General features: G+C 48.9%; 1 protein-coding gene across 2 annotated transcripts in view; it reads left to right on the top strand.

Moving 5' to 3' along the window:
• LOC118938873 (stimulated by retinoic acid gene 8 protein homolog) overlaps positions 1–17,099 on the top strand; it is a 32,826-nt gene extending 15,727 nt beyond the window's left edge. For both annotated transcript variants that reach the window (XM_036945474.1, XM_036945473.1), the window contains exons 7-9: positions 4,730–4,791; positions 7,087–7,198; positions 16,212–17,099. In XM_036945474.1, coding sequence (XP_036801369.1) covers positions 4,730–4,791; positions 7,087–7,198; positions 16,212–16,292 — 255 coding nt within the window. In that variant the 3' untranslated portion in view covers positions 16,293–17,099. The remainder of the gene's footprint in view (positions 1–4,729; positions 4,792–7,086; positions 7,199–16,211) is intronic.
• Positions 17,100–20,662: the final 3,563 nt, after the last annotated feature.

The following is a 20,662-nucleotide window of genomic DNA, read 5'->3' as shown; positions in this document are numbered from 1 at the left end:
CATTCCCCTGGCCTTGTACACAGCTAATAGCTAGCATTCCCCTGGCCTTGTACACAGATAATAGCTAGCATTCCCCTGGCCTTGTACACAGATAATAGCTAACAATCCCCTGGCCTTGTACACAGATAATAGCTAGCATTCCCCTGGCCTTGTACACAGATAATAGCTAGCAATCCCCTGGCCTTGTACACAGATAATAGCTGACTGAGAACCCACTCACACAGTTCTGGGTTGTTCATCTACAACAGGAAGTGGTATCCTGTCTGACAGAACTCACTCACACAGTTCTGGGTTGTTCATCTACAACAGGAAGTGGTCTCCTGTCTGACTGAGAACTCACTCACACAGTTCTGGATTGTTCATCTACAACATGAAGTGGTATTCTGTCTGACTGAGATCCCACTCACACAGTTCTGGGTTGTTCATCTACAATTGGAAGTGGTATCTTGCCTGACTAAGAACCCACTCACACAGTTCTGGGTTATTCATCTACAACAGGAAGTGGTCTCCTGTCTGACTGAGAACCCACTCACACAGTTCTGGGTTGTTCATCTCCAGCAGGAAGTGGCCTCCTGCCTGACTGAGGAAGCAGTAGATGTTCTGGTCCAAGGTGGCACCACGTACCCGTGTCAGTCCGGGTTCTCAACTCTGACGTACTTAAGAAAAAACAAGTACAGAAACAGACTCAATGCTGAGTATCACCTCTTGTCTAAAATGTATCACCTCTGAGTCTAAACCTGAGCCCAGAATAGACGTGCTTGTTGAAAACTTCAACCTGTGGGATTTAATCAATCGGTTTATTCATGTTCAGAATAAAAAACAAATATTGTATTTTTAACAGCACCAGTTCCAACCTAGACAGATAAAGAGTGTTTTTAACGAGCAGCAATGCTGCCCTACCAAGCAACAAGGCAGTAGCTGCTCGTTTGGTCTAAAATGAGTTCATGTCATGTTTTGCTACATTAAATACATGTTTAATCACGTGGACAAGTATCCTGCCTCGTACGGTGGTCTGGAGAAAATGATAATGTTAGCAGTAACTGGATGAAGATACTATGAAACCAAAAGGTAAATTAAAGCCCATTTTTCTCAGTTTGGCGCTATGAGAAGTTACTGCCTTTTAACTTGGTAGGGCAGAATAAACATGATTAGATATTTAAATTGATATTTTATGGCATTATTATTTGTTTTTGTCTATATTGCATTTGTTTTAGGCATAAGGGTAATGAAATGTCCCAATATTTACGTATAGTTGCATATTTCCGTGAGCTTGGGTCCCAGGAAAACACAGAATTTCTAATTTGCGTCCCAGGCTGAAAAAGTTAAGGAACCCCTGGGTCAGGGGTCACACCCCGTCTCACAGCCTCCTCTCCTTCCTATGGAGAGGTCAGGGGTCACACCGTCTCACAGCCTCCTCTCCTTCCTATGGAGAGGTCATGGGTCACACCGTCTCACAGCCTCCTCTCCTTCCTATGGAGAGGTCAGGGGTCACACCGTCTCACAGCCTCCTCTCCTTCCTATGGAGAGGTCAGGGGTCACACCGTCTCACAGCCTCCTCTCCTTCCTATGGAGAGGTCATGGGTCACACCGTCTCACAGCCTCCTCTCCTTCCTATGGAGAGGTCATGGGTCACACCGTCTCACAGCCTCCTCTCCTTCCTATGGAGAGGTCAGGGGTCACACCGTCTCACAGCCTCCTCTCCTTCCTATGGAGAGGTCATGGGTCACACCGTCTCACAGCCTCCTCTCCTTCCTATGGAGAGGTCAGGGGTCACACCGTCTCCTCTCCTTCCTATGGAGAGGTCAGGGGTCACACCGTCTCCTCTCCTTCCTATGGAGAGGTCAGAGGTCACACCGTCTCCTCTCCTTCCTATGGAGAGGTCATGGGTCACACCGTCTCACAGCCTCCTCTCCTTCCTATGGAGAGGTCAGGGGTCACACCGTCTCACAGCCTCCTCTCCTTCCTATGGAAAGGTCAGGGGTCACACCGTCTCCTCTCCTTCCTATGGAGAGGTCAGGGGTCACACTGTCTCCTCTCCTTCCTATAGAGAGGTCAGGGGTCACACCGTCTCACAGCCTCCTCTCCTTCCTATGGAGAGGTCAGGGGTCACACCTTCTCACAGCCTCCTCTCTTTCCTATGGAGAGGTCAGGGGTCACACCGTCTCACAGCCTCCTCTCCTTCCTATGGAGAGGTCAGGGGTCACACCGACTCACAGCCTCCTCTCCTTCCTATGGAGAGGTCAGGGGTCACACCGTCTCACAGCCTCGTCTCCTTCCTATGGAGAGGTCAGGACACACCGTATCACAGCCACATCCACATCCTCCAGCTACCATGTTCTGTCCCAGCTGTTTCTCCAGACAGTGAGCTTCTCTGTTTCTCCAGACAGTGAGCAGAGCTGCTCTGTTTCTCCAGACAGTGAGCAGAGCTGCTCTGTTTCTCCAGACAGTGAGCAGAGCTGCTCTGTTTCTCCAGACAGTGAGCTGCTCTGTTTCTCTAGACAGTGAGCTGCTCTGTTTCTCTAGACAGGGAGCTGCTTTGTTTCTCTAGACAGGGAGCTGCTCTGTTTCTCTAGACAGTGAGCTGCTCTGTTTCTCTAGACAGTGAGCTGCTCTGTTTCTGCAGACAGTGAGCTGCTCTGTTTCTCCAGACAGTGAGCTGCTATGTTTCTCTAGACAGTGAGCTGCTCTGTTTCTCTAGACAGTGAGCTGCTCTGTTTCTCTAGACAGTGAGCTGCTCTGTTTCTCTAGACAGTGAGCTGCTCTGTTTCTCTAGACAGTGAGCTGCTCTGTTTCTGCAGACAGGGAGCTGCTCTGTTTCTCCAGACAGTGAGCTGCTCTGTTTCTCCAGACAGTGAGCTGCTCTGTTTCTCTAGACAGTGAGCTGCTCTGTTTCTCTAGACAGTGATCTGCTCTGTTTCTCCAGACAGTGATCTGCTCTGTTTCTCCAGACAGTGAGCTGCTCTGTTTCTCCAGACAGTGAGCTGCTCTGTTTCTCTAGACAGTGAGCTGCTCTGTTTCTCTAGACAGTGAGCTGCTCTGTTTCTCCAGACAGTGAGCTTCTCTGTTTCTCCAGACAGTGAGCTGCTCTGTTTCTCTAGACAGTGAGCTGCTCTGTTTCTCCAGACAGTGAGCTGCTCTGTTTCTCTAGACAGGGAGCTGCTTTGTTTCTCCAGACAGTGAGCTTCTCTGTTTCTCCAGACAGTGAGCTTCTCTGTTTCTCCAGACAGTGAGCTTCTCTGTTTCTCCAGACAGTGAGCTTCTCTGTTTCTCCAGACAGTGAGCTGCTCTGTTTCTCTAGACAGGGAGCTGCTCTGTTTCTGCAGACAGTGAGCTGCTCTGTTTCTCCAGACAGTGAGCTGCTCTGTTTCTCCAGACAGTGAGCTGCTCTGTTTCTCTAGACAGTGAGCTGCTCTGTTTCTCTAGACAGTGAGCTGCTCTGTTTCTCTGCTCATATCTTTCTCACTCTCCATTTCTCTCTCTATTTCTTTCTCCCTTCATTGGTGGACAAGTGATGATTTTCTGGCTGTATCTCTCTATGTGTCTTTACACCCCCCCCCCCCCCCCCCCCCCCCACCACTCTCCGTCTGTCTCTCCATCCCTGTGTCTCTCTCTCTCTCCTTCGTTTCATCCCTCTCTCCCAGTAGGCTTCTCCCAGGACAAGATGCCACTACTAATCCATCTGACAGGGGGAGGAAGGGAGGGAGAGATGGATTAGTAGTGGCTAGCACCCTGTTTTAGTCTTCAGGGGTAAAAGACAATAGACAATAGGGTTAGCCGTTTTTAAGAGCCAGCATTGTGACGGCTTTGATGGTTTGGCTCCCTGTCTAGAAGACACCCCTCGTCACTCTATTGTACTGACCCACTACCCACAGTCATACCCCTGGAGAAATGGAGACCCCATAGTGATGGAAGACAGACAGTCAGTCATACCCCTGGAGAAATGGGACAGAGACCCCATAGTGATGGATGGAAGGCTGACAGACAGTCATACCCCTGGAGAAATGGGACAGAGACCCCATAGTGATGGATGGAAGACAGACAGTCATACCCCTGGAGAAATGGGACAGAGACCCCGTAGTGATGGAAGACAGTCATACCTCTGGAGAAATGGGACAGAGACCCCGTAGTGATGGAAGACAGTCATACCTCTGGAGAAATGGGACAGAGACCCCATAGTGATGGATGGAAGGCTGACAGTCAGTCATACCCCTGGAGAAATGGGACAGAGACCCCATAGTGATGGAAGACAGACAGTCAGTCATACCCCTGGAGAAATGGGACAGAGACCCCGTAGTGATGGAAGACAGACAGTCAGTCATACCCCTGGAGAAATGGGACAGAGACCCCGTAGTGATGGAAGACAGTCATACCTCTGGAGAAATGGGACAGAGACCCCGTAGTGATGGAAGACAGTCATACCTCTGGAGAAATGGGACAGAGACCCCATAGTGATGGATGGAAGGCTGACAGTCAGTCATACCCCTGGAGAAATGGGACAGAGACCCCATAGTGATGGATGGAAGGCAGTCAGTCATACCCCTGGAGAAATGGGACAGAGACCCCATAGTGATGGATGGAAGACAGTCATACCCCTGGAGAAATGGGACAGAGACCCCATAGTGATGGATGGAAGGCAGTCAGATCTACAGCTAGTAGTTTCCTCTTGTTTCAGCCATGTTGTTACAACCGTTCCAGAATGTTGTTTGTTTGTTTGTTTGTTTGTTGTCAGGACCTGCTTCAGGATGCCTATGATGTGGTGAAGAAAGAGATGGACTCCACTTCAGACCACAGGTAGATTCACATATTACACTACGCTGATTTAATTACACAGCTGTCAATACAGTACGATGTCATCTGGAATCACCTGGAATGGTGTCCTTCAGAGTCATCAAATATCAATCAATCAATCAAATGTATTTATATAGCCCTTCGTACATCAGCTGATATCTCAAAGTGCTGTACAGAAACCCAGCCTAAAACCCCAAACAGCAAGCAATGCAGGTGTAGAAGCACGGTGGCTAGGAAAAACTCCCTAGAAAGGCCAAAACCTAGGAACCAGGCTATGAGGGGTGGCCAGTCCTCTTCTGGCTGTGCCGGGTGGAGAGGAACCAGGCTATGAGGGGTGGCCTGAACATGGCCAAGATAACAGAACATGGCCAAGATGTGGATGGAAAAAAGCTGTCCTTGAAATGGTCTTGATATGTTCTTCAAAAGAGAGATCAGGGTCCAGAGTAACGCCGAGGTCCTTCACAGTTTTATTTAAGACGACTGTACAACCATTAAGATTAATTGTCAGGTCTTGGGACCTAGGGCAAGCATCTCTGTTTTGGCCAAGTTTAAAAGTAGAAAGTTTGCAGCCATCCACTTCCTTATGTCTGAAACACAGGTTTCCAGGGAGGGCAATTTGGGGGCTTCACCATGTTTCATTGAAATGTACAGTTGTGTGTCGTCCGCATAGCAGTGAAAGTTAACATTATGTTTCCGAATGACATCACCAAGAGGTAGATACAGTATATCACAAAAGTGATTTGAGGTGCCATGTTGAACTTCCAGTGACCAGTCAGTATGAGGGAGTGTGAGAGCGATGACACCAAATTTAACACACCTGCTCCCCATTCACACCTGAGACCTTGTAACACTAACGAGTCACATGACACCGGGGAGGGAAAATGGCTAATTGGGCCCAATTTGGACATTCTCACTTAGGGGTGTTCTCACTTTACGTTATTTTGAGGGGACAGCAAATATACACTGTAGAGGAGAGAGAGGAGACAGGGTAGAGGAGAGAGAACGACAGAGACAGGAGAGAGAGAGAGAGACAGAGAGAGAGAGACAGAGAGACAGAGAGAGAGAGAGAGAGTGAGAGAGACAGAGAGAGTGAGTGAGAGAGAGAGAGAGAGAAAGAGAGAGAGAGAGAGAGAGAGAGAGTGAGAGAGACAGAGACAGAGAGAGAGTGAGTGAGAGAGAGAGAGAGTGAGAGAGACAGAGAGAGAGAGAGAGAGAGAGACAGAGACAGAGACAGAGAGAGAGTGAGTGAGTGAGTGAGAGAGAGTGAGAGAGACAGAGACAGAGAGAGAGAGAGAGAGAGAGAGAGAGAGAGAGAGTGTAGGGGAGACAGAGATGGTAAAGGTGGTGGCTTTGGAGCAGCTCTCATTAAGAATTCACTTTTAATTAGGTCTCCCTCAACAAAGGACTGGGCCCTGACGTGCCCTGGATAACACACACAGACATACACACACTCCCTGTTCACAGAAACCGATGAACTGGTGGTTAGAGCGTGGGACTAGTAACCGGAAGGTTGCAAGTTCAAACCCCCGAGCTGACAAGGTACAAATCTGTCGTTCTGCCCCTGAACAGGCAGTTAACCCACTGTTCCTAGGCTCTCATTGAAAATAAGAATTTGTTCTTAACTGACTTGCCTAGTTAAATAAAGGTAAAATTTAAACAAAACATGAAATCCCTCTGCCTCCATCTTCCCATTGGAGGAGAAGGTCAGAGGGGAGGGACCTCCTGGCTTTCTCATCCAATGGGATTTAATAAGAATGCGAGGAGAAAGGACTCGAGGAGTATGTTCTTTGAGATTGTCCCAATGCTCTCTCTCTTAATAATCACCTTCTCTACTCAGTCTCTTTTCCCTGCTCCTCTGATGGACTGGTTTTGACTCATTACCAACCACTTGTCTCTCTGTCTCCAGTCCTGTCTGCTCCTCTGTCCTCTGTCCTCTGATGGACTGGAGGACTGGTGTTGACTCATTACCAACCACTTGTCCTGTCTGCTCCTCTGTCCTCTGATGGACTGGAGGACTGGTGTTGACTCATTACCAACCACTTGTCTCTCTCTGTCTCCAGTCCTGTCTGCTCCTCTGTCCTCTGATGGACTGGAGGACTGGTGTTGACTCATTACCAACCACTTGTCTCTGTGTGTCTCCATTCCTGTCTGCTCCTCTGTCCTCTGATGGACTGGAGGACTGGTGTTGACTCATTACCAACCACTTGTCTCTGTGTGTCTCCAGTCCTGTCTGCTCCTCTGTCCTCTGATGGACTGGTGTTGACTCATTACCAACCTCTTGTCTCTCTCTGTCTCCAGTCCTGTCCCGACCTCTCCTCAGTGTGGGGACTTTGACAAGCTCCGGGAGATCTATAAGGACATCATGTGTTTCGTCAAGACTCAGATGGTGGAGAAACCAGAACATAACCAGGTATGGTAGGAACCAGAACATAACCAGGTATGGTAGAAACCAGAACATAACCAGGTATGGTAGGAACCAGAACATAACCAGAACATAACCAGGTATGGTAGAAACCAGAACATAACCAGGTATGGTAGAAACCAGAACATAACCAGGTATGGTAGAAACCAGAACATAACCAGGTATGGTAGAAACCAGAACATAACCAGGTATGGTAGGAACCAGAACATAACCAGGTATGGTAGGAACCAGAACATAACCAGGTATGGTAGAAACCAGAACATAACCAGGTATGGTAGGAACCAGAACATAACCAGGTATGGTAGGAACCAGAACATAACCAGGTATGGTAGGAACCAGAACATAACCAGGTATGGTAGAAACCAGAACATAACCAGGTATGGTAGGAACCAGAATATAACCAGGTATGGTAGAAACCAGAACATTACCAGGTATGGTAGGAACCAGAACATAACCAGGTATGGTAGGAACCAGAATATAACCAGGTATGGTAGGAACCAGAACATAACCAGGTATGGTAGAAACCAGAACATAACCTGTCTGTCTGTCCTCCAGGTAACAGGTTCTCTCTCCGTATAGGACCTGTCTGTCTGTCCTCCAGATAACAGGTTTCTCTCCGAATAGGACCTGTCTGTCTGTCCTCCAGGTAACAGGTTCTCTCTCCGTATAGGACCTGTCTGTCTGTCCTCCAGGTAACAGGTTCTCTCTCCGTATAGGACCTGTCTGTCTGTCCTCCAGGTAACAGGTTCTCTCGCCGTATAGGACCTGTCTGTCTGTCCTCCAGGTAACAGGTTCTCTCTCCGTATAGGACCTGTCTGTCTGTCCTCCAGGTAACAGATTCTCTCTCCGTATAGGACCTGTCTGTCCTCCAGATAACAGGTTCTCTCTCTGTATAGGACCTGTCTGTCTGTCCTCCAGATAACAGGTTCTCTCTCCGTATAGGACCTGTCTGTCTGTCCTCCAGGTAACAGGTTCTCTCTCCGTACAGGACCTGTCTGTCTGTCCTCCAGATAACATGTTCTCTCTCCGTACAGGACCTGTCTGTCTGTCCTCCAGATAACAGGTTCTCTCTCCGTATAGGACCTGTCTCTGTCTGTCCTCCAGGTAACAGGTTCTCTCTCCGTATAGGACCTGTCTGTCTGTCCTCCAGGTAACAGGTTCTCTCTCCGTATAGGACCTGTCTCTGTCTGTCCTCCAGGTAACAGGTTCTCTCTCCGTATAGGACCTGTCTGTCTGTCCTCCAGGTAACAGGTTCTCTCTCTCCGTATAGGACCTGTCTGTCTGTCCTCCAGGTAACAGGTTCTCTCTCCGTATAGGACCTGTCTGTCTGTCTTCCAGGTAACAGGTTCTCTCTCCGTATAGGACCTGTCTGTCTGTCCTCCAGGTAACAGGTTCTCTCTCCGTATAGGACCTGTCTGTCTGTCCTCCAGGTAACAGGTTCTCTCTCCGTATAGGACCTGTCTGTCTGTCCTCCAGGTAACAGGTTTTCTCTCCGTACAGGACCTGTCTGTCTGTCCTCCAGATAACAGGTTTTCTCTCCGTATAGGACCTGTCTGTCTGTCCTCCAGGTAACAGGTTATCTCTCCGTACAGGACCTGTCTGTCTGTCCTCCAGATAACAGGTTCTCTCTCCGTATAGGACCTGTCTGTCTGTCTGTCCTCCAGGTAACAGGTTCTTCTCTCCGTATAGGACCTGTCTGTCTGTCCTCCAGGTAACAGGTTCTCTCTCCGTATAGGACCTGTCTGTCTGTCCTCCAGGTAACAGGTTCTCTCTCCGTATAGGACCTGTCTGTCTGTCCTCCAGGTAACAGGTTCTCTCTCCGTATAGGACCTTTCTGTCTGTCCTCCAGGTAACAGGTTCTCTCTCCGTATAGGACCTGTCTGTCTGTCCTCCAGGTAACAGGTTCTCTCTCTCCGTATAGGACCTGTCTGTCCTCCAGATAACAGGTTCTCTCTCCGTATAGGACCTGTCTGTCTGTCCTCCAGGTAACAGGTTCTCTCTCCGTATAGGACCTGTCTGTCTTTCCTCCAGGTAACAGGTTCTCTCTCCGTACAGGACCTGTCTGTCTGTCCTCCAGATAACAGGTTCTCTCTCCGTATAGGACCTGTCTGTCTGTCCTCCAGGTAACAGGTTATCTCTCCGTACAGGACCTGTCTGTCTGTCCTCCAGATAACAGGTTCTCTCTCCGTATAGGACCTGTCTGTCTGTCTGTCCTCCAGGTAACAGGTTCTTCTCTCCGTATAGGACCTGTCTGTCTGTCCTCCATGTAACAGGTTCTCTCTCCGTATAGGACCTGTCTGTCTGTCCTCCAGGTAACAGGTTCTCTCTCCGTATAGGACCTGTCTGTCTGTCCTCCAGATAACAGGTTCTCTCTCCGTATAGGACCTGTCTGTCCTCCAGGTAACAGGTTCTCTCTCCGTACAGGACCTGTCTGTCTGTCCTCCAGGTAACAGGTTCTCTCTCTCCGTATAGGACCTGTCTGTCTGTCCTCCAGGTAACAGGTTCTCTCTCCGTATAGGACCTGTCTGTCTGTCTTCCAGGTAACAGGTTCTCTCTCCGTATAGGACCTGTCTGTCTGTCCTCCAGGTAACAGGTTCTCTCTCCGTATAGGACCTGTCTGTCTGTCCTCCAGGTAACAGGTTCTCTCTCCGTATAGGACCTGTCTGTCTGTCCTCCAGGTAACAGGTTTTCTCTCCGTACAGGACCTGTCTGTCTGTCCTCCAGATAACAGGTTTTCTCTCCGTATAGGACCTGTCTGTCTGTCCTCCAGGTAACAGGTTATCTCTCCGTACAGGACCTGTCTGTCTGTCCTCCAGGTAACAGGTTCTTCTCTCCGTATAGGACCTGTCTGTCTGTCCTCCAGGTAACAGGTTCTCTCTCCGTATAGGACCTGTCTGTCTGTCCTCCAGGTAACAGGTTCTCTCTCCGTATAGGACCTGTCTGTCTGTCCTCCAGGTAACAGGTTCTCTCTCCGTATAGGACCTTTCTGTCTGTCCTCCAGGTAACAGGTTCTCTCTCCGTATAGGACCTGTCTGTCTGTCCTCCAGGTAACAGGTTCTCTCTCTCCGTATAGGACCTGTCTGTCCTCCAGATAACAGGTTCTCTCTCCGTATAGGACCTGTCTGTCTGTCCTCCAGGTAACAGGTTCTCTCTCCGTATAGGACCTGTCTGTCTTTCCTCCAGGTAACAGGTTCTCTCTCCGTACAGGACCTGTCTGTCTGTCCTCCAGATAACAGGTTCTCTCTCCGTATAGGACCTGTCTGTCTGTCCTCCAGGTAACAGGTTATCTCTCCGTACAGGACCTGTCTGTCTGTCCTCCAGATAACAGGTTCTCTCTCCGTATAGGACCTGTCTGTCTGTCTGTCCTCCAGGTAACAGGTTCTTCTCTCCGTATAGGACCTGTCTGTCTGTCCTCCATGTAACAGGTTCTCTCTCCGTATAGGACCTGTCTGTCTGTCTGTCCTCCAGGTAACAGGTTCTTCTCTCCGTATAGGACCTGTCTGTCTGTCCTCCATGTAACAGGTTCTCTCTCCGTATAGGACCTGTCTGTCTGTCCTCCAGGTAACAGGTTCTCTCTCCGTATAGGACCTGTCTGTCTGTCCTCCAGATAACAGGTTCTCTCTCCGTATAGGACCTGTCTGTCTGTCCTCCAGATAACAGGTTCTCTCTCCGTATAGGACCTGTCTGTCCTCCAGGTAACAGGTTCTCTCTCCGTACAGGACCTGTCTGTCTGTCCTCCAGATAACAGGTTCTTCTCTCTCCGTACAGGACCTGTCTGTCTGTCCTCCAGATAACAGGTTCTCTCTCCGTATAGGACCTGTCTGTCTGTCTGTCCTCCAGATAACAGGTTATCTCTCCGTACAGGACCTGTCTGTCTGTCTGTCCTCCAGATAACAGGTTATATCTCCGTACAGGACCTGTCTGTCTGTCCTCCAGGTAACAGGTTCTCTCTCCGTATAGGACCTGTCTGTCTGTCCTCCAGATAACAGGTTCTCTCTCCGTATAGGACCTGTCTGTCTGTCCTCCAGATAACATGTTCTCTCTCCGTATAGGACCTGTCTGTCTGTCTGTCCTCCAGGTAACAGGTTCTCTCTCCGTATAGGACCTGTCTGTCTGTCCTCCAGATAACAGTTTATCTCTCCGTACAGTACCTGTCTGTCTGTCCTCCAGATAACAGGTTATGTCTCCGTACAGGATCTGTCTGTCTGTCCTCTAGGTAACAGGTTCTCTCTCTCCGTATAGGATCTGTCTGTCTGTCCTCCAGGTAACACTTTCTCTCTCCGTATAGGACCTGTCTGTCTGTCCTCCAGATAACAGGTTCTCTCTCCGTATAGGACCTGTCTGTCTGTCCTCCAGGTAACAGGTTCTCTCTCCGTATAGGACTTGTCTGTCTGTCCTCCAGGTAACAGGTTCTCTCTCCGTATAGGACTTGTCTGTCTGTCCTCCAGGTAACAGGTTCTCTCTCCGTATAGGACCTGTCTGTCTGTCCTCCAGGTAACAGGTTCTCTCTCCGTATAGGACCTGTCTGTCTGTCCTCCAGGTAACAGGTTCTCTCTCCGTATAGGACTTGTCTGTCTGTCCTCCAGGTAACAGGTTCTCTCTCCGTATAGGACCTGTCTGTCTGTCCTCCAGGTAACAGGTTCTCTCTCCGTATAGGACCTGTCTGTCTGTCCTCCAGGTAACAGGTTCTCTCTCCGTATAGGACTTGTCTGTCTGTCCTCCAGGTAACAGGTTCTCTCTCCGTATAGGACCTGTCTGTCTGTCCTCCAGGTAACAGGTTCTCTCTCTGTATAGGACCTGTCTGTCTGTCCTCCAGGTAACAGGTTCTTCTCTCCGTATAGGACCTGTCTGTCTGTCCTCCAGGTAACAGGTTCTCTCTCCGTATAGGACCTGTCTGTCTGTCCTCCAGGTAACAGGTTCTCTCTCCGTATAGGACCTGTCTGTCTGTCCTCCAGATAACAGGTTCTCTCTCCGTATAGGACCTGTCTGTCTGTCCTCCAGGTAACAGGTTATCTCTCCGTACAGGACCTGTCTGTCTGTCTGTCCTCCAGGTAACAGGTTCTTCTCTCCGTATAGGACCTGTCTGTCTGTCCTCCAGGTAACAGGTTCTCTCTCCGTATAGGACCTGTCTGTCTGTCCTCCAGGTAACAGGTTCTCTCTCCGTATAGGACCTGTCTGTCTGTCCTCCAGGTAACAGGTTCTCTCTCCGTATAGGACCTGTCTGTCTGTCCTCCAGGTAACAGGTTCTCTCTCCGTATAGGACCTGTCTGTCTGTCCTCCAGGTAACAGGTTCTCTCTCCGTACAGGACCTGTCTGTCTGTCCTCCAGATAACAGGTTCTCTCTTCGTACAGGACCTGTCTGTCTGTCCTCCAGATAACAGGTTCTTCTCTCCGTATAGGACCTGTCTGTCTGTCCTCCAGGTAACAGGTTCTCTCTCCGTACAGGACCTGTCTGTCTGTCCTCCAGGTAACAGGTTCTCTCTCCGAATAGGACCTGTCTGTCTGTCCTCCAGATAACAGGTTCTCTCTCCGTATAGGACCTGTCTGTCCTCCAGGTAACAGGTTCTTCTCTCCGTATAGGACCTGTCTGTCTGTCCTCCAGGTAACAGGTTCTCTCTCCGTATAGGACCTGTCTGTCTGTCCTCCAGATAACAGGTTCTCTCTCCGTACAGGACCTGTCTGTCTGTCCTCCAGATAACAGGTTCTCTCTCCGTATAGGACCTGTCTGTCTGTCCTCCAGATAACAGGTTATCTCTCCATACAGGACCTGTCTGTCTGTCTGTCCTCCAGATAACAGGTTATATCTCCGTACAGGACCTGTCTGTCTGTCCTCCAGATAACATGTTCTCTCTCCGTATAGGACCTGTCTGTCTGTCCTCCAGATAACAGCTTATCTCTCCGTACAGTACCTGTCTGTCTGTCCTCCAGATAACAGGTTATATCTCCGTACAGGATCTGTCTGTCTGTCCTCTAGGTAACAGGTTCTCTCTCTCCGTATAGGATCTGTCTGTCTGTCCTCCAGGTAACATGTTCTCTCTCCGTATAGGACTTGTCTGTCTGTCCTCCAGGTAACAGGTTCTCTCTCTCCGTATAGGATCTGTCTGTCTGTCCTCCAGGTAACATGTTCTCTCTCCGTATAGGACCTGTCTGTCTGTCCTCCAGGTAACAGGTTCTCTCTCCGTATAGGACCTGTCTGTCTGTCCTCCAGATAACAGGTTCTTCTCTCTCCGTATAGGACCTGTCTGTCTGTCTTCCAGATAACAGGTTCTCTCTCCGTATAGGACGTACGTGTGTCTGTCTGTCTGTCTGTCCTCCAGATAACAGGTTCTCTCTCTCCGTATAGGACCTGTCTGTCTGTCCTCCAGATAACAGGTTCTCTCTCCGTATAGGACGTACGTGTGTCTGTCTGTCTGTCTGTCCTCCAGGTAACAGGTTCTCTCTCTCCGTATAGGACCTGTCTGTCCTCCAGGTAACAGGTTCTCTCTCCGTATAGGACCTGTCTGTCTGTCCTCCAGATAACAGGTTCTCTCTTCGTATAGGACCTGTCTGTCTGTCCTCCAGGTAACAGGTTCTCTCTCCGTATAGGACCTGTCTGTCTGTCCTCCAGATAACAGGTTCTCTCTCCGTATAGGACCTGTCTGTCTGTCCTCCAGGTAACAGGTTCTCTCTCCGAATAGGACCTGTCTGTCTGTCCTCCAGATAACAGGTTCTCTCTCCGTATAGGACGTACGTGTGTCTGTCTGTCTGTCTGTCCTCCAGGTAACAGGTTCTCTCTCTCCGTATAGGACCTGTCTGTCCTCCAGGTAACAGGTTCTCTCTCCGTATAGGACCTGTCTGTCTGTCCTCCAGATAACAGGTTCTCTCTCCGTATAGGACCTGTCTGTCTGTCCTCCAGATAACAGGTTCTCTCTCCGTATAGGACCTGTCTGTCTGTCCTCCAGGTAACAGGTTCTCTCTCCGTATAGGACCTGTCTGTCTGTCCTCCAGGTAACAGGTTCTCTCTCCGTATAGGACCTGTCTGTCTGTCTGTCCTCCAGGTAACAGGTTCTCTCTCCGTATAGGACCTGTCTGTCTGTCCTCCAGGTAACAGGTTCTCTCTCTCCGTATAGGACCTGTCTGTCCTCCAGGTAACAGGTTCTCTCTCCGTATAGGACCTGTCTGTCTGTCCTCCAGATAACAGGTTCTCTCTCCGTATAGGACCTGTCTGTCTGTCCTCCAGATAACAGGTTCTCTCTCCGTATAGGACCTGTCTGTCTGTCCTCCAGGTAACAGGTTCTCTCTCCGTATAGGACCTGTCTGTCTGTCCTCCAGGTAACAGGTTCTCTCTCCGTATAGGACCTGTCTGTCTGTCTGTCCTCCAGGTAACAGGTTCTCTCTCCGTATAGGACCTGTCTGTCTGTCTGTCCTCCAGGTAACAGGTTCTCTCTCCGTATAGGACCTGTCTGTCTGTCTGTCCTCCAGGTAACACTTTCTCTCTCCGTATAGGGCCTGTCTGTCTGTCCACCAGGTAACAGGTTCTCTCTCCGTATAGGACCTGTCTGTCTGTCCTCCAGATAACAGGTTCTCTCTCCGTATAGGACCTGTCTGTCTGTCCTCCAGGTAACAGGTTCTCTCTCCGTATAGGACCTGTCTGTCTGTCCTCCAGATAACAGGTTCTCTCTCCGTATAGGACCTGTCTGTCTGTCCTCCAGGTAACAGGTTCTCTCTCCGTATAGGACCTGTCTGTCTGTCCTCCAGGTAACAGGTTCTCTCTCTCCGTATAGGACCTGTCTGTCCTCCAGGTAACAGGTTCTCTCTCCGTATAGGACCTGTCTGTCTGTCCTCCAGATAACAGGTTCTCTCTCCGTATAGGACCTGTCTGTCTGTCCTCCAGATAACAGGTTCTCTCTCCGTATAGGACCTGTCTGTCTGTCCTCCAGGTAACAGGTTCTCTCTCCGTATAGGACCTGTCTGTCTGTCCTCCAGGTAACAGGTTCTCTCTCCGTATAGGACCTGTCTGTCTGTCTGTCCTCCAGGTAACAGGTTCTCTCTCCGTATAGGACCTGTCTGTCTGTCTGTCCTCCAGGTAACAGGTTCTCTCTCCGTATAGGACCTGTCTGTCTGTCTGTCCTCCAGGTAACACTTTCTCTCTCCGTATAGGGCCTGTCTGTCTGTCCACCAGGTAACAGGTTCTCTCTCCGTATAGGACCTGTCTGTCTGTCCTCCAGGTAACAGGTTCTCTCTCCGTATAGGACCTGTCTGTCTGTCTGTCTGTCCTCCAGGTAACAGGTTCTCTCTCTCCGTATAGGACCTGTCTGTCTGTCTGTCCTCCAGATAACAGGTTCTCTCTCCGTATAGGACCTGTCTGTCCTCCAGGTAACAGGTTCTCTCTCCGTATAGGACCTGTCTGTCTGTCTGTCCTCCAGATAACAGGTTCTCTCTCCGTATAGGACCTGTCTGTCTGTCTGTCCTCCAGATAACAGGTTCTCTCTCCGTATAGGACCTGTCTGTCTGTCTGTCCTCCAGATAACAGGTTCTCTCTCCGTATAGGACCTGTCTGTCTGTCCTCCAGGTAACAGGTTCTCTCTCCGTATAGGACTTGTCTGTCTGTCCTCCAGGTAACAGGTTCTCTCTCCGTATAGGACCTGTCTGTCTGTCCTCCAGGTAACAGGTTCTCTCTCCGTATAGGACCTGTCTGTCTGTCCTCCAGGTAACAGGTTCTCTCTCCGTATAGGACCTGTCTGTCTGTCCTCCAGGTAACAGGTTCTCTCTCCGTATAGGACTTGTCTGTCTGTCCTCCAGATAACAGGTTCTCTCTCCGTATAGGACCTGTCTGTCTGTCCTCCAGATAACAGGTTCTCTCTCCGTATAGGACCTGTCTGTCTGTCTGTCCTCCAGATAACAGGTTCTCTCTCCGTATAGGACCTGTCTGTCTGTCTGTCCTCCAGATAACAGGTTCTCTCTCCGTATAGGACCTGTCTGTCTGTCTGTCCTCCAGATAACAGGTTCTCTCTCCGTATAGGACCTGTATCTGTCTGCTATGAGGGACCACGAGGAGATCTTTCTCCAGTGCTCCGAGTCCTTCGACAGTGAGGACATGTGAATCACAGGAGGCTGCTGACGGGAGGACGGCTCATAGAAATGTCCGGAAACGAAGCAAATGGAATGACATCAAACACCCGGAAACCATGGAAACCATGTGTGATGTATTTAATGCCGTTCCACCGATTCCGCTCCTGTCATTACCCACAAGCCTGTTCACCAACTTCCTGTTTCTGGGACCAATCAGAACAGTTAGAATGTGTTTGATATATTTAATACCGGTCTCCCCAATTAACCTGTTAACCAACTTCCTGTTTCTGGGACCAATCAGAATGTGTTTGATATATTTAATACGGTTCCACTGATTCAGCTCCAGTCATTACCCACAAGCCTGTTCTCCCCAATTAACCTGTTAACCAACTTCCTGTTTCTGGGACCAATCAGAATGTGTTTGATATATTTAATACCGTTCCACTGATTCAGCTCCAGTCATTACCCACAAGCCTGTTCTCCCCAATTAACCTGTTAACCAACTTCCTGTTTCTGGGACCAATCAGAACAGTTAGAATGTGTTAATACCGTTCCACTGATTCAGCTCCAGTCATTACCCACAAGCCTGTTCTCCTCAATTAACCTGTTCACCAACTTCCTGTCATGTGAACACCTATTCGTTGTACAAGTGTTTGTTCCTGGTGACATGAAAGACACATTGTGTTGCTTTCTTATGGACTTGATAAATGATCGCGTTTCGGGATTTGTTTTTATAAATGTTCAGCTTTTCCACCCGTTTATAGTTACAGACATGTTTTATAATCTGACATTCATGTTTCTATGTGACGTTTTATAATCTGACATTCATGTTTCTATGTGACGTTTTATAATCTGACATTCATGTTTCTATGTGACGTTTTATAATCTGGTTCTGAGGCAAATCATTCATCCGTTTGTATTTGATGATCATTGTTCAGCCGTTTTAACCCATTAAGAATCAGCATTGAGTCCAGCCAGTCTTTCTCTGTGTATTAAACCTCAGCCTCAGAGAGGGATGGTGGTCTCACAGTGTCCAGCAGTGGTTCCCAAACTAAGGGTCGCGACCCCCGTGTGGGGACGCCTGATGTGAAAACGAGGTGGCGGAAGAATTTCCCAAAAATCCTGAAAATAACATTTTAAAAAATAAAACACATTTTTAAAAATATGGCCTTTGTATCTTTGTAATGTGGTTAACCTTAAGAATGGACATGTTTAAAATCTAAAAAGATAAAATTCAACCAGGCTCTTAAATCGTGGGGGAAAAGGCTGATCTGAATGACTCTAGTGTGGCCTTTCGAGCTGCTATGCAATACCCATAAAACCTAGCGGTCAAACAGGGAAATGGTTCCAATCGTTTTTCCACCATTCATTTGTATGGAACCCCTGGTCTTCGGGTTTCTGAGCCTCCCGGTCACTGGTCGCATTCTAGAAATACAGACCACGTGTGTCTGGATGAGTCTGTCTGTATGGCTGCCTCCTGCCCAGGCTTGTTCTCTCTCTTCTACCTTATAGTGAGCAGACCAGTCCCCAGCTGCCTCCTGCCCAGGCTTGTTCTCTCTCTTCTACCTTATAGTGAGCAGACCAGTCTCCAGCTGCCTCCAGCCCCAGACTTGTTCTCTCTCTTCTGCCTTATAGTGAGCAGACCTGTCCCCAGCTGCCTCCAGCCCCAGGCTTGTTCTCTCTCTTCTGCCTTATAGTGAGCAGACCAGCCCCAGCTGCCTCCAGCCCCAGGCTTGTTCTCTCTCTTCTACCTTATAGTGAGAAGACCAGTCCCCAGCTGCCTCCAGCCCCAGACTTGTTCTCTCTCTTCTGCCTTATAGTGAGCAGACCAGTCTCCAGCCCCAGGCGTGTTCTCTCTCTTCTGCCTTATAGTGAGCAGACCAGTCTCCAGCCCCAGGCTTGTTCTCTCTCTTCTGCCTCATAGTGAGCAGACCAGTCTCCAGCCCCAGGCTTGTTCTCTCTCTTCTGCCTTATAGTGAGCAGACCAGTCTCTAGGCCCAGGCTTGTTCTCTCTCTCTCTCCTACTGTTACTCAGCCCAGACTCCCAGTCCTACTGCTGCAGTGTGTGCATATCTCTCTCTCTCTCTCTCTCTCTCTCTCTCTCTCTCTCTCTCTCTCTCTCTCTCGCTCTCTCTCTCTCTCGCACTCTCGCCCTCTCTCTCTGTGACAGACCTCTGCAGGGGAGTGTAGGAGATAAGACTACTCAGACATTCCACTATAAATCAACGTGGACATTTACTGCTAAGCTTTTAGATAACACACTAAAGGCCTTGTTTATATAGCTTTGTATGCATGGTTCTGGTCTCGGGAGTTAAAAGGTAATGACGTAGGTAGTGACATTACCAGGGCTAGACTGAGGGTTTAACAAAACCACTTGAGACTTTTTCCTTTGATGCAGAACTTACTGGGTAGCATGCATGCTATGTTCCTGTTTGTCAACTTAATGCAATTGCATTAATAAAGGTATATATAATAAATAAATAAAGATATTATCATAATGCTAATTTCACCAATGAGCCAATGATTGACAAGGACGAAAGGAACGAACCCTAACACCTGCACAGAGCCCTAACACCTCCAACATCTAGTGGAAAGCCTTCCCAGAAGAATGGAGGCTGTTATAGCAGCAATGTTCCAACATCTAGCGGAAAGCCTTCCCAGAAGAGTGGAGGCTGTTATAGCAGCAATGTTCCAACATCTAGTGGAAAGCCTTCCCAGAAGAGTGGAGGCTGTTATAGCAGCAATGTTCCAACATCTAGCGGAAAGCCTTCCCAGAAGAGTGGAGGCTGTTATAGCAGCAATGTTCCAACATCTAGTGGAAAGCCTTCCCAGAAGAGTGGAGGCTGTTATAGCAGAAATGTTCCAACATCTAGTGGAAAGCCTTCCCAGAAGAGTGGAGGCTGTTATAGCAGCAATGTTCCAACATCTAGTGGAAAGCCTTCCCAGAAGAGTGGAGGCTGTTATAGCAGCAATGTTCCAACATCTAGTGGAAAGCCTTCCCAGAAGAGTGGAGGCTGTTATAGCAGCAATGTTCCAACATCTAGTGGAAAGCCTTCCCAGAAGAGTGGAGGCTGTTATAGCAGCAATGTTCCAACATCTAGTGGAAAGCCTTCCCAGAAGAGTGGAGGCTGTTATAGCAGCAATGTTCCAACATCTAGTGGAAAGCCTTCCCAGAAGAGTGGAGGCTGCTATAGCAGCAATGTTCCAACATCTAGTGGAAAGTGTCCTCATACTGTTGATGTTGGTGATGTTGTGTCTTTCTACACCAGGGATGGGCCACTTTGATTGGATGGGGGCCACAAAAAATCTGAACGGCCGCAGTTGTGACAGACTGAAGAAAACAACACTGATCCACTCATTAGTTTTCATTCAGGCAGCAGCAGCATCGTGTCTGTCTGGCAGTCTGTCTGGCAGCTCCCCACCTAGATACACATCTATAGTTCTGACTGGCTTCCCAAGGGGACGGAGCTCCATCTGGCTTCCCAAGGGGACGGAGCTCCATCTGGCTTCCCAAGGGGACGGAGCTCCATCTGGATTCCCAAGGGGACGGAGCTCCATCTGGCTTCCCAAGGGGACGGAGCTCCATCTGTCAAGCCACACACATTCCTCATATACACACACAGTCACTCCTCATAAACACACACAGTCACTCCTCATAAACACACACTCACTCCTCATATACACACACAGTCACTCCTCATATACACACACAGTCACTCCTCATAAACACACACAGTCACTCCTCATAAACACACACAGTCACTCCTCATAAACACACACAGTCACTCCTCATAAACACACACATAGTCACTCCTCATATACACACACAGTCACACCTCACACACAGTCACACCTCATAAACACACAGTCATACCTCATACACATACACAGTCACACCTCATACACACAGTCACTCATAAACACAGTCACTCCTCATATACACACACACAGTCACTCCTCAAACACACACAGTCACTACTCAAACACACACACACACACACACAGTCACTCCTCATAAACACACACAGTCACTCCTCATATAAACACAGTCACTCCTCATGAACACACACAGTCACTCCTCAAATAAACACACAGTCACTCCTCAAATAAACACAGTCACTCCTCATAAACACACACAGTCACTCCTCATATACACACACAGTCACACCTCATAAACACACAGTCACTCCTCATAAACACACACAGTCACTCCTCATACACACACACAGTCACTCCTCATACACACACACAGTCACTCCTCATAAACACACAGTCACTCCTCATAAACACACACAGTCACTTCTCATATATACACACAGTCACACCTCATAAACACACAGTCACACCTCATAAACACACACAGTCATTCCTCATACACACACACAGTCACTCCTCATAAAC

Source organism: Oncorhynchus mykiss, chromosome 15, assembly GCF_013265735.2.
Source record: "Oncorhynchus mykiss isolate Arlee chromosome 15, USDA_OmykA_1.1, whole genome shotgun sequence".
Taxonomy (NCBI): domain Eukaryota; kingdom Metazoa; phylum Chordata; class Actinopteri; order Salmoniformes; family Salmonidae; genus Oncorhynchus; species Oncorhynchus mykiss.
This window is presented reverse-complemented; position numbering and strand designations above follow the sequence as displayed.